The sequence below is a fragment of the Silurus aristotelis genome (assembly GCF_946808225.1).
Source record: "Silurus aristotelis genome assembly, chromosome: 11".
Taxonomy (NCBI): domain Eukaryota; kingdom Metazoa; phylum Chordata; class Actinopteri; order Siluriformes; family Siluridae; genus Silurus; species Silurus aristotelis.
In genome coordinates this window covers 2,595,569-2,612,127 of record NC_139584.1, presented here as the reverse complement: position 1 = coordinate 2,612,127, position 16,559 = coordinate 2,595,569, and the positions used below count along the sequence as shown (strand labels likewise).

At 42.1% G+C, this 16,559-nt stretch overlaps 1 protein-coding gene across 1 annotated transcript in view; it reads left to right on the top strand.

Annotated features, from left to right (window-relative positions):
• Positions 1-16,559, top strand: part of srpk3 (SRSF protein kinase 3) — a 23,559-nt gene extending 7,000 nt beyond the window's left edge. The window contains exons 6-16 of the mRNA XM_083554908.1: positions 773-860; positions 996-1,102; positions 2,519-2,684; positions 5,071-5,096; positions 8,144-8,342; positions 8,570-8,800; positions 9,252-9,349; positions 10,188-10,295; positions 14,152-14,221; positions 14,310-14,402; positions 15,911-16,559. Coding sequence (XP_083411034.1) covers positions 773-860; positions 996-1,102; positions 2,519-2,684; positions 5,071-5,096; positions 8,144-8,342; positions 8,570-8,800; positions 9,252-9,349; positions 10,188-10,295; positions 14,152-14,221; positions 14,310-14,402; positions 15,911-16,095 — 1,371 coding nt within the window. The 3' untranslated portion in view covers positions 16,096-16,559. The remainder of the gene's footprint in view (positions 1-772; positions 861-995; positions 1,103-2,518; positions 2,685-5,070; positions 5,097-8,143; positions 8,343-8,569; positions 8,801-9,251; positions 9,350-10,187; positions 10,296-14,151; positions 14,222-14,309; positions 14,403-15,910) is intronic.

Genomic DNA, 16,559 nt, shown 5'->3' with positions numbered 1-16,559 from the left:
GGGAATGTTGGGAATTTTCCAAGTTGTAATTTATGGGAATTTATGAGAATAAGAACATAAACATTTTGTTTGGTCATAAACTGATGCAGATAAAATAAAATGCCATTTTTGACTTTGATTGAAGGAAGTTTTATGTAATATTTGTGTAATTTACATGAACTTTTGCCAAAATTGACATTTTCTGGACATTATTTTGTGTGCAGGATTTAGGATATGATGTTTGTTATAGAGGAATGCACAGTGCACGTAGGCTGCTTGTGCTTACAGAATGTGCAGGGTAGAAATACAACTGAAATCCCACTAAATTAGCTTGTTGTAAGATTTTCCTGCAAGATTTTATTTTCAACTACATTCAAGCTCCCTGTCAACCTGCTGTTTTTGTAAATTCCCAGTTCATTCCTATTAATTCCCAAATATTCTGTCTTGAAAATTCCTGAAATTTTGCAACCCTAGTTGACCAATAAAACAAAACAAAAAACTAAATTATTTATTTATTTATTTATTTATTTATTTATTTATTTATTTATTTATTCTTAAGTTCAACACATTCACGGTAATGAAATGTTTGTTTAGCATATGTGGAAGGAGTCTCCAGTTTCAGAGAATGGACCTGAAGGTTTTTTTTTTTTATTTACATGGAGAGAGGCTGCAGGATCGAGGCATTTGTTGTTCTGGAGGGAACGACTGGTTATAGCTTCTATAATATAAATGTACTTGCATACAAAAAAATTGGAATGATGATGATGATGCTGCTTGATTGTATGTTGAACAGGTTCGAGACAGTGACCCTACAGACCCCAAACGAGAAATGATCGTTCAGCTCATTGACGATTTCAAGATCTCCGGTATCAACGGTGTCCGTATCCTGGTGCAAGTGCAAAAAAATATCTCTGTAGAGCATTTAAAAAAAAAAAACCCTATTAGTCTAATAATAAACTTTAACCTCCATTACACATGTGCTGCAGGACAGTAATAACCTTGACTCTCTGAATAAGATGTGTGCATGGTGCTGGAGGTGCTTGGGCACCAGCTGCTTAAATGGATCATCAAGTCCAACTACATGGGCATGCCTCTGGTGTGTGTGAAGAGCATCCTCCGTCAGGTACGCTATTGCTTTCAACGTTTGTGTAGAAAACAGTCACGTTCGAACCCCAGCCGCATTCCATCAGCACACGGTATCAGTTCAGTTACTATGGAGATCATTAATGATGGCTTCAGAAATCGCTGATAGAGTCCAAGTATTGCTGTTATGGCTATTTTAAATCCATCTTTCTGCTCACAAGCCTAAATTACACTGTGCCCAAAAGTATTGGGACATGTACATGTACAGAACCAGGATGAGCAGTGCAGAAAAAACCCAGAAAGTGACCATACAGTAGTGTATTTTGTAACAGCTACAGGAAAAAAGCTATTCTACAGTCTGTTTGTGCGGCTCTGAGGCACCTGTAGCGTCTGCCTGATGGGAGAAGGGTGAATAGTCCATGATTGGGGTGAGAGGGATCTTTGATGATGTCCCTATAGGGAGTATAGAAAAGGGCCCAATACACATCCCTGAGGAACCCCAGTAATCTTTGATGATGCCCCTTGCCCTTTGCAGACAGCGTTTACTGTGAATGTCCTCCAGTTTGGGCAGCTGAGTGCCAATGTTTCGTTGGGCAGGTTTCACCCCCCCCCCCTGAAGGGCTTTACGGTCCGAAGCAGTGCAGCAGTAAAAGTTCTCCTGTATCCTGTAGCACAGACTGGACTTTTTAAGTCTGCTCAGAAAAAAACAGGCGCTGTGTTGCCTATCTGATCAGGCTAGATGAGTTCAGAGACCAGGTGAGATACTGGAGATGTGGTTTATAATCCACAATGATCTCTTTCGTCTTCTTGGTGTTGAGTTCCAGGGTAACACACCATGGTACTAGGTGCTGGATCTTCTCTCTGTAAGATGTCTTATTGTTACCTCTGATCAGGACCACCACCGTGGTGTCATCTGCGAACTTAACGATGCTGTTTAATTCAGGTACGCAGTCATGGGTGAAAAGGGAGTATAGAAGAGGGAACAATACACATCCCAGTGCTGATAGTGAGACTGGAGGAGGTGACCGTGTTCAGTCGGACAGACTGCAGTCTGTTTGTAAGGAAGTCCAGGGTTGCAGAAATGTGTGCTGATGACCATGCCCAGGGTTGCACACGCTTCAGAAGTGGATAGTGTGATAGCGTTAATAGCTCTGCCTTGAGCATGGGCTCCATGTACTCTTTTTCAAACAAGCATAATAGAGTTTGAACACCTTTGGAAAGGATTGGAACATTGACTGCACCGTAGACCTTCTCTATTGTGGCTGAATGAGCACAAATCTCCACAAAAAAACCCTAGTGGAACACGTTCCCAGACTACATGTGGAATTCAGTGTTAAAAAAAACACAAAAAAAAACGCATACTAATCTTATGGTCAGTTGTCCACAAACTTTTGCCCGTATTGTAATTTGGAATAGATTTTGTAAATATCACTCAAAACTGCTGTCTTTGCCAAAGGTTCTACAGGGTCTGGATTACCTGCACACCAAGTGTAAGATCATCCACACAGACATCAAGCCGGAGAACATTCTACTCGACGTGACAGACGTGTACGTGAGACGCCTAGCTGCAGAGGCTACGCTGTGGCAGAAAGCCGGAGATCCGCCTCCCTCCGGCTCCTCTGGTAAAACACTGCATTTCATGAAGAACTCTCTATTCAATGTATTTACATATGACACACAGTGTGTAGGTAGGCCCTTCACAATGTGTTCCAGTATGACACAAGGTTAGCTCCATGAAAATATGCTTCACATGGGTTGGAGTGGAAGATCTGGTAAAGAGCTCCAACCCATTTGAACACCTTTTTGGGATGAATTGTTCATGCCGATTTCACCCCAGGCTTTCTCACCTTCTCACCTACATCTATTCCTGACTCTACTAACACTCTTGATGCTGAATGAACACAAATCTTCACAAAATCTAGAGGAACATCTTACCAGAAGAGTGGAGCTTATTATAACAGCAAATGGGGACTAAATGTGAAATTGGATGTTCAAAATGATGGTCAGGTGTCCACAAACTTCTATATGTTGTGATGCAAGTGATTTTATATATAAAAAGAAATATATATATTAAAATTTTTTTTTACAACTCATATTTACCAAGGGTGCCAATATTTAGTGCATTATCAGTCTTCTGTCCAAATATGGGAAAATAATCCATCAAGACTGATGTTTTTTCATTGTTAGCTGTTATCCTGCCGCAAGGCTAATCACCAGGTGTGTTTATTTTTTTATTTTTTTTTTACACAATAGAGGCTTTGTATATGTTTAAATCAAAAGCTTATCGTCATTATAATTGTACGCCTTTTGTCGTTCTTTTTAAAATGCCCACTAACCTAACAATTATCCGCCTGTTTCCATGGTTACTCGACTTCCATGGCTTTCAGTAAAAGCATTTCCGTGCACCGCAGCCTATAAATAATTCCTTCCAACCCAATTAAAACGGAGTTCGTTTAATCGAGTGTAAACACGAGCGTAGCCGAACCCGGTTGTTTACAAAAGATTGTTCTGTTATTAATGATTCAGAGCTGCGATTACATTTCTGAAAGGATCTTTAATAGAAGTAAATAACCTTCTGTTACCGTGAGTGAAGATGCAGATATTGACTTTCGCTTCCATCGAATGACTCGACTCACATAATTGATCACAAGTTATGGGTAATTAGGTAACTACTAGAGTGTGTGGGACTGACTGACTACTTTTCATTTCATTTCTTTATTTTCTCTCATCTCTACTATTTAGTGTTTTTGAACTCCACTTGTTAATGTTCAGCCAGTCCTTGAGAAATAATCGCAGTTTAACACGTCTTTAAACTCTTTCTCATGATTCGTTTTTTTTGGTCACTTGCTAAATGGTGCGTTAATCAGTTTGATCAAATTCTTTACCCTGAAGAAATACAGTATTTTCTTTACATGCAAGGAAAAAAAAATTCTTAATGGAAATTGTTCCAATGGTTTCCATTAAAAATAGTTTAACAGTTAATCAAAACCATTGAAATTGCTCAATATTGATTTTCGATTTTCAAAGTATTGACCCTGAACTCAAGTATATGGACACCATAAGTATGTGGACACCATGAGATCGATGTATACTTCTTTTTGGACATGCCATCTTATAATACGCTTCACTTTTCTGGGAAGATGTTCCTCTAGATTTTGTGGAGATTTGTGCTCATTCAGCTGTAGCAAGCAAAGTCAGATATTGATGTAGGTGAGGTGAGGAGGCCTGGGGTGCAGTCAGCATCAAAGGTTCATCCCAAAGGTTGAGGTCTGACCGCTGTAGCAGCTCTATACTATCTCATGTGTTTGAGGGTAAAGTGTTCCTATAATTGTTTAATGCAATCAAGTCAGTTCTCATTCGGAAGTGGTTTTTCTTTCGTTTTTATTATTTTCTTGAACATTGGCACAAAAGTTTTTACTAGAGGCCAAGCGATTAATCATCACACAGATATTTGATTGCAGGAACGCCATACTAATAGTTTTTCCGGCTTCCGATCTGCTTTTATTACAATAGCGGCCTCTAGAGGCAAATCACTGACACCACATGCTGTTTATTTTTTACATGCGAGACTGCACGCTGTACGGAGAGCGATTTATATTTATTATATATAATTTATTAATGATATCATATTTATTGATTAATATATTCATATGTATTTCTTTCAGCACATTTTTACGGTTCAGTACCGGCTTTTTTTTGTAATTAAGTTCGGTACTATAACTTATGAATGCATTTATAAATAAGATTACCATGTGATTTTATTATTTTTTTATGTGCATGTTGGATCGTTGTCTTTCTGCTTACTGCTGTGTCCTTGGTGAATATTCCAATCATTTTTCATTTTCCTATCTGTCTCGGTTTGCTTTCTAACTGTGTCCTGTTGTTCTTTTTCTTTCTATATTTATTTGATTTTTTTTCCTCCCTTTTTCTCTCTCTCTCCCTTCTCCTCCCTCCATCATTGTGGTTTTTTTGTCCCTTCCTTCCTATCCCTCCTTCTTCTGACGGCAGTTAGCACGGCTCCAAGGGACAAACAGGTACGTTAAGAGCGGTGCCTGCTTTTATGAGGTGGTCCTGTAGGTGTTGCGTTTCTCCCCTGGTGCAGTCACTTGAGTTTGCTGTAGCCTGCCTGTCCCTGTCTCTAACCTCCCCGGTTGCTGCACAGCTCACAGTAGACTTACTGCATTGGAATACCTGCACGCCTACACATCAAGAGTCACTGATGTTAATGGGCTGGGTGTCGTCTTTACTACTAAATATGTCTAGTGTTGGGACAAATCATTCACAAATCATCTACATCCTTTAAAAAAAAACATATCAAACAGCATCCAAGACCCTGGGAATGAGAAACTACTCTATATGGGCAAATGTTGGTGGACACTACGGATGGTAGGATTCAGCAATTCGCCTCGGTGAATCGGCATGAAAGCTAACAATGCATCGATTTAAAAAAAAAAAAAAGTGTGTTGTTTTTAACATATTTTAATCGGAATAAAAACGATTTCTATTTAATTCTTAGCAGACGCGCTCTACTGTTTCTATTTCAAAAGTGACCAATAATTTGGTACCAGTATTCGATCGATTTTTCTCTTCTCTAAACTGTTTCTCGAGCGCGTTCTCAGCTGCTACGCGAATATGACGCGACAACACTGGGGGCCGAGGCGCGTCCTGAGAGTCGCGTAGAATACAGATTAACATGGCAGAGGTAGAGCTGTGTCTTCCTGCAGACACAACAACGTCTGGTTTTATTTTAAATTATTATTTATTTTTTTGCACTACAAAGGCGTGTTTTGTGAAGGGGCCACGCGTTAGAAGTCAGAAGGCATTTAAATAAATTGCTGCCTGTCTGAACCGTAGAAATAAAATTGAACGAATTGTATTGAATTGCAGAGCATCATGTTTTTTCTGTTGAATCGAATTAAATCGGATCGCGCTGCATTGTATTTGGGGTCGATCGCATCGGTAGCTGCTTCATCGGGATGAGAATCGCATTGGCCTCAGTTACAGAGACGCACATCCCTAGTGGACACCTGTGCTTTTTGAATTCCACATTTAGTCCCCATTTTCCCTTATAATAACCTCCACTCTTTTGGGAAGCTCATTCAGACAGTTAGTAAACTCATGTAGGTGAGGTGAGGAGGCCTGGGCTGCAGTCAGCATGAGAAATTCATCCCACGTCTTCCAAACTTCGTAAAGCAGATCTTCATGGAGCTGTTTTTGTGCACAGGGGCTTTGCCATGCTGGAACAGTTTTGGGTCTCCTAGTTCAATGAAGGCAAAATTTCATGACTCCTCATCCAAAGGCATTCCATACAACCACGTGCTTCCAACTTCGTGCCAACATTTTGGCACGGAAGCTCACATGGCTGGAAAAGTCAAGTTTTGAATCCATCCCTTTACCCTGCGTTCTCACGGATCGACTAGAAACGAGAGAATCTGGCGTGAGGAACATGTTCTAAAAGAAGATTGATGAAACACTGGATTGATGGAAAAACAATGACGTGTTTAAATGGTCACTGAAACTGGTTGAATGAGCAAAAAGCTCTACAAGCATACTAGAACATCCAGAGGAACATCCTCTCAGACGAGCGCAGGTTATTATAGGAGACAATGGAGACTAAATGTGTGTGTGGGGGGGGAAATCTTATGGTCATGTGTGTGCAAACTTTTGTCCATATTGTGTACTAACATTTACTAACTTATGATCACAGTAGTGGTTCAGTATTCACTTCAGACTAATCCACACCAGACATGAGGGTTTAATTTTTCTTTCTGGATAAAAATGAAACCATACAAGATCTGGTGTGAGTTACATTACTACTGTACAGTAGTACACAAAAGTATTGGGACACCTGACTTCTCTCTGATTTAAACCGTTCTCTCAAAGCTGAAGGCACACAGTTGTATATGACGTCATTGGATGCAGTAGCATCAAATTTTCCCTTCGCTTGAACTCGGACACCCAAAACTACCCCGGCCCTTTGCCTAACCAGCATTCCCATAATGCCTGTCTAAATCAGGACCTTGCAGCAGTGACATGCACACACTGTGTGTGTCCGACCCTTGGTTCAGCAGGTCAGGAGGACCGAGGCTTGACAGGAAATGGTGTGTCGGTGTCATGTGTCCTGCACTGTTCTTGCTGCGTCAATGTAAACTTAGAGCTCCTTCATCAAAGACTCGAATCAAAGACTTTTTTTTTTTTTTTTTAAACAGCCGTCTGTGATTCTTCCCCAAACACACAAAATCGACACGCAATCGTAAACAGTCTTTGGATGAAATTTTCACTTTACTTGGATACTTTGGAGACCCAAACCTGCTTCAGCAAACTCCATGAAGATGCTTTCCATGCTTTCAGATCTCTTTCTGTAGAGCTATTGAACGTGAACGATTGTGAACGCTGACTGCATTCCAGGGCTCCTCACCTACATCATCTTCCAAGAAGATTTATATAATATACTAATCTTATGGTCAGGTGTCAACAAACTTTTGTCCGTATGGTGTAGTTTTGTCTGAGAAGGTTAATTCACACCAGATGTTTCCCATCAGCTGAAAAGTCATCAGTGCTCGGTGATGGCTTCTTTAGATTTACAGTAGAAAATGTAAACGTCTTAGTTAAATATCTGCCTCGAAAAAACATCCAGACTTCCCGAAGTGTAACCACCATGTAACTGAATGGTTTTATTATTATTATTATTATTATTATTATTATTATTATAAGACTAGGTTAAATAAATGCATGTATGATTTTGGTATGCATTTTTATTTTCTCTTTATATAATGTGTATTATAATTAAGCAGCACACATTTTTGGGAATATAATAAATCTTTTGTTTATTATTATTTTTTTGTTTGTTTAAATAACACCACGGCTTGTTTTGATGTGTGACATCACACATCATGAAGCGGTTTGAAAAGCTAACACACCACAGTTCGATCCTTTCGAGTTAGTTTGAGTCTTGGCACTCCTCTGTAGCTGGACCTGATAATTGCTTTGATGATTTGACGTGGTTTGAATCATGTGTCTGAATTTCAAACTGAGGCGTCCTTCTGTTTGTGGGTGTGTGTGTGTGTGTGTGTGCATGCAGATGGGCAAGTTGTCGAAAAACAAGAAGAAGAAGTTGAAGCGGAAGGCCAAAAGGCAGCAGCGGTTGCTGGACGAGAGGCTGCACGATCTGCACAGGATGGAGGATTTGGACAGATTTGGCGCACCGGACCTCCACGGAAACGCTCGGACGCTCTGGAAGCTCGGTGAAAACGGGGACGAGACGGAAGCACACACACAGAGTAAGAAATGCACTCAACTGGCAATATATTCATTCATATTCATTGCTATTGAAATCAAAACGTTTACTTATGCACATGATTGGTGGGTGAATCTGACAAATAATTAGTTAATGTTAACAATTAGAGGTCGAATGATTTTACCGACAAACACAAACAGCACGTAGTGTCAGTGATTCGCCTCTAGAGGGCTCTCAAAGTTTTCACTAATGCTTTCTGTCTGATGGCAGTGAACGTTAACGGGTATCACGCACCGGGCACAAAGGGCAGTCCCGAGTCAGGATCGTCCTGCTGCGAGGACGGATATAACGGCTACGGCCCTCTGCGTTTCTCCAGTCCCGGATCTGCTCTGTCTGGCACGTCAAGCTCCATACTGTCCGCTACCTCCGAGTCTGCACTGTCTACACTGTCTGGATACTCTACAGAGAGGGACAGCCAGAGATCTGCGTCCTCCCCAAACAGTCAGTCTTTATCTATTTACTTTACAATCCAGGGGCAAAGGTATTGGGACACCTGACTGTTCAGAGCCATATGTGCTTCTTCTCCTACTGTATATCTTCTTTGGATGCTGTAGCATGAAACTTTTCCCTTCACTTGAACGAAGAGCCACAAACCCGTTCTACCGGTGCACAAAGCAAACTCCATGAAGATATGCTATTGGAATATCTCGTGTTGTAGAGATCTGAACCCAGATGTGCTGAATGAGCATGTATCTCCACAAAATCTAGTGGAACATCTTCTCAAAATGTGGAACGTAATGTTCAAAAAGAAGCACATGCCAATAGTCAGGTGTAAACAAACTTTTGCTCGTAGATTCTGAAAAGAAAGCGTTACAATAATTCCCTCCTTTTTCATTTTTACTATAAATGACTTCTCGTCAAATCGTTAAAAACATGGTGTTTGTGCTTGCAGACTTTAGTGCTGCAGATTTCCTGGTGAACCCACTGGAACCCCAAAACGCAGATAAAATCTCCATCAAAATCGCAGACCTGGGAAACGCCTGCTGGGTGGTAAGTGTTCACATACCTGATCATTCAGAACCTGACCTGAGTGTTCATCACAGTCAGAAGCTTCCCAATGGCTCTCTATATCTCACACATTATGCACATCAATGTCCTCCAAAACGGATCATTATCATTATTGGCACTCTTCTCAATTATCAATGCATTTTTTTTTGGTCCATATTATGTGAAGTAGTTTTACCCATTTTGATTAATTTGGCCTGTGTGTTACCTCATATTTATGCCTCTGTAAAACAATAGAAACACGTTTGAATTCGTAACAGAGCCAATAATTGGCGAGCAGGGTGGGTGCGCAAGTGAGATCTTGTTTCAGCGCTCACGTGAGAGGATGTGACAGGGTTCGCACGTAATCAGAATAGCACCAGTTTTACGGATCCTGATGTATATAAGACGATGTCTTTTGGCACATCGACTTAAGAAGATTGGTGCTCCCTGTGACTGTGCGTGCAGCCTTGTGCTGCCCCCTGTAGGCTTGTTACAAAACCAGTCTCGAATCTTTGTTGCCACAACATTGGAACATTGATCATTTAATATTTACTGGATTAATATTGTGAATTAAGTACAACATTTTTATTTGGTGACCTGTTTGGTAATTTCCTTCATTAACAAAAAACCCAAACCTAAAATCAGAACACCTTGTGCACACTTTGCATGGCACCAAACAATAAAATGCTGTGAATCAAATATTAATGTGAATAATTGGCTTCCCAGTGTGCTGTACATGCTTTGCTAGTTAACATAAATCTACATTTATTTCCAAACTAGCACGAGATCAATCACCACACAAAATAACACATCACCTCTGCTGTTCTCCTTTTCCTCTCAGCACAAGCACTTTACCGAGGACATTCAGACGCGTCAGTACCGAGCGGTGGAGGTGCTGATCGGGGCAGAGTACGGTCCTCCAGCGGACATCTGGAGCACCGCGTGTATGGTGAGATTTAATTTTTTTGTATCCCATTGAGAGAAAATGTGAAAAGTGCTAATAATGAGTCTTTTATGGTTTTTGAGACACATCCTTGTTGCTGGTTTTCTATACAACAAACTCAGTAAAAGGCAAAAACACCCCAGAATCAGACAGTGAATGTTTGAGCTTTGGGACAATGTCTGTTGTAAAAAGTGCTATAGAAATAAACTTGACTTGAACAAGTGGAAGAAAGTTCTGTAGAGTCCAAACGGGACATTTTTTTGTCTCTAACGGAAGAACTTGTGTAAGACGGAGTACAGAAGAGAAGATGTGAGCAGACTCTCTCACCCACACACTCGCACATGGAGGTGGAAGATTACTGGTTTGGGGTTCTTTTGGAGACTTATTCCAGAAAAGTGAAAACGAATCCTGAACCAACAAGGCTATAAATCCATACTTGATCATATAACATGCAATTCCATCTACGTCCAAACTCTGTAGGAGTTATTTACAGAGCAGTCTTCTGGAGTGATATCTATCATGGAACGTCCTGCACAGTCACTGCACCTGAATCCTGTTGAACTGCTCTGGGATGAACTGGATCACAAGGAAGAAATCTCCACCTAGTGAAGAACATGTTGACGGTTCATATACTGTGCATAAGTCTTGTCTTCTTCTTCTTTCGGCTGCTCCCATTAGGGGTCGCCACAGCGGATCATCCGTCTCCATACCACCCTGTCCTCTATATCTGCCTCTTTTACACCAACTACCTGCATGTCTTCCCTCACCACATCCATGAACCTCCTCCTTGGCCTTCCTCTTTTCCTCCTACCTGGTGGCTCCATCTTCAGCATTTTTCTACCAATATAATTCATGTCCCTTCTCTGCACATGTCCAAACCATCTCAATCTCGCCTCCCTCACCTTGTCACCAAAACATCCTACATGTGCTGTCCCTCTAATAAACTCATTTCTAATCTTGTCCATCCTCGTCACTCCCAACGAAAACCTCAACATCTGCTACCTCCAGCTCCACCTCCTGTCTTTTACTCAATGCCACTGTCTCTAATCCATACAACATCGCAGGTCTCACCACAGTCCTATAAACTTTCCCTTTCATTCTCACAGATACTCTTCTATCACAAATCACTCCTGTCACTCTTCTCCACCCACTCCACCCTGCCTGCACTCTTTTCTTTACTTCCCTAACACACTCTCCATTACTTTGCACTGTTGACCCCAGGTACCTGAACTCCTCCACCTTCTCCACCTCTTCTCCCTGCAACTGCACCCCTCCACTGCCCTCCCTCTCATTCACACACATGTACTCTGTCTTACTCCTACTGAGTTTCATTCCCCTTCTCTCCAGCGCATATCTCCACCTCTCCAGGCTCTTCTCAACCTGCTCTCTACTCTCACCACAAATCACAATATCATCTGCAAACATCATAGTCCAGGGAGACTCCTGTCTGACCTCGTCCGTCAACCTGTCCATCACCACTGCAAACAGGAAAGGGCTCAGGGCCGATCCTTGATGCAGTCCAACCTTCACCCTGAACCAGTCTGTCGTACCTACTGCACACTTTACTGCCGTCACACTGTCCTCATACATGTCCTGCACCACCCTCACATACTTCTCTGACACACCTGACTTCCTCATACAATACCACAACTCCTCTCTCGGCACCCTGTCGTACGCTTTTTCTAAATCCACAAATACACAATGCAGCTCCTTCTGTCCTTCTCTATACTTCTCCATCAACATCCTTAAAGCAAAGAAGGCATCTGTGGTGCTCTTCCTCGGCATGAAACCATACTGTTGCTCACAGATGGTCACCTCTTCTCTCAACCTGGCTTCCACTACTCTTTCCCATAACTTCATGGTGTGACTGATCAACTTAATTCCCCTGTAGTTACTGCAGGTCTGCACATCTCCCTTATGCTTAAAGATCGGTACCAGCACAATCCTTCTCTATTCCTCAGGCATCCTCTCCCCTTCCAGAATCCTGTTAAACAATCTGGTTAAAAACTCCACTGCCATCTCTCCTAAACATCTCCACGCTTCTACCGGTATGTCATCTGGTCCAACCGACTTTCCATTCTTCATCCTCTTAATAGCTGCTCTCACTTCCTCCTTACTAATCCTATCTACATCCTGCTTCCCCAACTCCACATCCTCCAACCTTCTCTCTCTCTGATTTTCCTCATTCATCAGCTGCTCAAAATACTCCCTCCATCTTCTCAACACACTCTCCTCACTAGTCAACACATTTCCCTCTCCATCCTTTATTGCTCTAACTTGCAGTACATCCTTCCCAGCTCGGTCCCTCTGCTTGGCCAATCGGTATAAATCCTTTTCTCCTTCCTTAGTGTCCAACCTCTTATACAGTTCCTCATATGCCTTTTCCTTGGCTTTCGCCACATCCCTTTTAACCTGCTGCCGCATCTCCTTGTACTCCTGCCTACTCTTCTCATCACTCTGTCGATCCCACTTCTGTTTTGCCAACCTCTTTCCCCTAATGCGCTACTGCACTTCCTCATTCCACCACCACGTCTCCTTGTCTTGCTTTCTATTTCCAGATGTCACACCAAGTACTTTTCTAGCTGCCCCCTCATCACTCCTGCAGTAGTTGCCCAATCATCCGGCACCTCTTCACCACCACCGAGCCCCTGTCTGACCTCTTCCCTGAACCTCACACTACACTCTTCCTCCTTCAGTTTCCACCATCTTATTCTTCTTTCAAACCTTACTTTCCTCCTCTTCTTCTTCGCCTCCAAAACCATCCTACAGACCACCATCCGATGCTGTCTAGCTACACTGTCCCCAGCCAACACCTTACAGTCTCCAATCCCCTTCAGGTTGCATCTCCTACACAGAAGATAATCCACCTGTGTGCACCTTCCTCCACTCCTATACGTCACCCTATGATCCTCCTTCTTCTTAAAATACGTGTTCACCACTGCCATTTCCATCCTTTTAGCAAAATCTACCACCCTCTGCCCTTCCACATTCCTCTCCTTAAAACCATACCTACCCATCACCTCCTCATCACCTCTGTTCCCTTCACCTACATGCCCATTAAAGTCTGCCCCAATCACCAATCGTTCTTTCCTAGGTACACCATCTACCACTTCATCTAATTCACTCCAGAATCTTTCTTTCTCCTCCATCTCACAGCCAACTTGTGGAGCATAGGCACTGATGACATTTATCATCATCCCTTAAACTTCCACCTTCACGATCATCACCCTATCAGAAACTCTCTTCACCTCCACTACACTCTTACTGTACGCTTCCTTCAGAATCACCCCTACACCATTTCTCTTTCCATCCACACCATGATAAAACAGTTTAAACCCACCTCCAATGTTCCTGGCCTTACTCCCTTTCCACTTGGTCTCCTGAACACACAGCATATCTACCTTTCTCCTCTCCATCATATCAGCTACCTCTCTCCCTTTACCCATCATAGTACCAACATTTAAAGTACCAACCCGAACCTCTACTCTCCTACACTGCTCCTTTTCCTGCCGTCTCTGTAGACATCTTTCTCCTCTCCTTCTCCTCCTTCGGCCAACAGTAGCCCAATTTCCACCGGTACCCTGTCGGCTAACGATACCTGTGGCGGTCGTTGTTAACCCGGGCCTCGACCGATCCGGTATGAAATTCTCATTTGTGATCCGCATATTTGATTTGGCACATGTTTTACGCTGGATGCCCTTCCTAACGCAACCCTCCCCATTTACCCGGGCTTGGGACCGGCACTAAGAGTACACTGGCTTGTGCCCCCCTAATGGCTGGGTTGTGCATAAGTCTTGTGTGCATGTTATTAAAATGGCATTCTGGATATAAATTCTGGGTTTAATGCTGATGTGCTCTGCAGGCGTTCGAGTTGGCCACAGGAGACTATCTGTTTGAGCCGCATTCAGGGGAAGACTACACTCGGGATGAAGGTGAGCTCTTTTTCTCCCCTCTTTGTGTTCAAACCCCATCTTTTATCGTTTCCGATCGGTACTAATGGATCGTCTGTTTGGTTCGTAGATCACTTAGCTCACGTCATTGAGCTCTTGGGTTCCATCCCGACCCATTTTGCTCTCTCAGGCAGATATTCACGGGAGTACTTTAACCGCAGAGGTAAGACTGGTAACTGGTAAGACTGTTCACACATCCTCAGTCGCTCAATTGTCATTAGTAGGCATTAGTAGGTCAGGGTGTTCATGTCAGGTACTGATGTAGGTGAGGTGAGGAGGCCTGGAGGCTTTGAGCTCTATAGCAGTAAATATTCCTAGAGTGTATTTTTGTTAAGCCTGTATAGTATCTGTTGTGAACATGGATATAATAATTTTGTACTAATTATTAATCCAATACATTTATAGCAGCAGGAAAGACGGCGCATACCGTATTTTTATAAGATTTACACACACATTAAAATCAAGCCATAAAACAAGGTAACAGCTGGGATTACAGTTTCTCTAGATATTATTAGCTCGAATACAAGTGCAGGGAAGATCCCTGATTAGAGAAGCTCTGATCACGTCCGCTTATGAAAGCATTAAAGAATGCGGACTCGAAGATCTGGTTTCTAACCCAAGTTCTTAAGAACGGTTTGCCTTCTTGCCTGAGGTTGAGCGTGTCTGTAACTCGACCCATCGTCTGTACGGTCAGCCATAAATCATACCCTTCTCTGAGACTTCTCGTCGTTTCTCACTCTATTATAGTGCGTCATCATCATCTCAGTTTGAGTTTATTAAGAAAAAGCTATTACTTTATATTAAAAAGGTTGACCGATAGTGGATGTTAGTGATGGTGAGGTCGGATCATACTCGCCGATAACCGATTAATTAGCCGATAAAAACACAGTACTGAATCAGGAAAATGTGCTAAAGTTAATAAATACGAATATATTATTAGTAAAGAATTGTATAATTTATAAATAATGTGCAGTCTCACGTGTACAAAAAACAGCCTGTAAAGTCAGTAATTCACCACTAGAGGCCGCTATTGTAACGTTAGCGGACCGGAAGCAGGAAAAACTATCGGTATGGATTTTTGATCCATAGTTCTAGCAATTGAATATCCTCTAATATATATATATATATATTCAGGATCTTTCTACGAGCTCAGATTTTTTTTTTTCTGATTCTTTCAATTTAGTTATCAGTTCACACAGAAACTAGAACTTGCATTTCTCCTTAGGAAAAAAGTAATGCTTATCGGTGCAAAAATGTGACAAGCGTTAAATTTTCACGATAAAGTGCACATTTTGATATGTAGCATGCCAACGTTTCACTTTCTTGGTCAATAACGGCAGCTCAGGACGTGACCATGCAGATGTGGACACGTGACATGGAAACTCTCTGGGGGAAAATCGGGGAGGCCTGATTTGCTGAAGCCACTAATTTATCCAGCAATCAACTCCTCCGAATTTGCAGAGCATTTTCATAAGTCACGCATGATTTTGTGTATTTTGGTGGTCACGTGAACCAGATGAGAAATGTTACCATACTGTAAAAAATAACTGTATACTCCTGCTCTTTTCCTCATCACGTTGTGTGTGTGTGTGTGTGTGTGTGTGTGTGTGTGTGTGTGTGTGTGTATGTTCGGTGTTGCCGTTTCTTTATGGTTGCCCTTTTTCGTCGCAGGTGAGTTGCGGCACATCAGTAACCTGAAGCCTTGGGGTTTGTTCGAGGTGCTGCTGGAGAAATATGAGTGGCCTCTGGAGCAGGCAGCTCAGTTCAGCGACTTCCTCCTCACCATGCTGGAATTTATACCGGAGAAACGAGCTACTGCAGCAGAGTGTCTGCAACACCCATGGTTAAACTCTTAACACACACATACACACACACACACACACACACACACTGCCCGTGCTGTTTGGTAACCAGTGCACGGGTTATAACCACTTTTCACTATGCTGTCAGTATTAAAGCTAAAAACCAGAAAGAACAGTTTCATGAGCACACCGTTTTCTTAGCTAAAACCTCAAATCTATCTTTCTTTTTAAATACACACACACACACACACACACACACATATTTAAAGACTCGTTGATCTCTTTCCACGCTGCAGATGTGTGTGGTGTCGACAGTTTTCATCATCCAATCATCTCGATGTGTAGGTCATGCGGTTTATACATTACAATAGTGCCTTGATGCTACAAACAAACAAACTCCTGGATATTGGCTCCGCCTTTTTTTTATATTCGTCCGCCGTGTGAGGGAATGCTTGTCGTTTTTTTGTGAACATGCAGCACTATACGTGAAGAAGAAATAAATAAAGATATGAACTCTT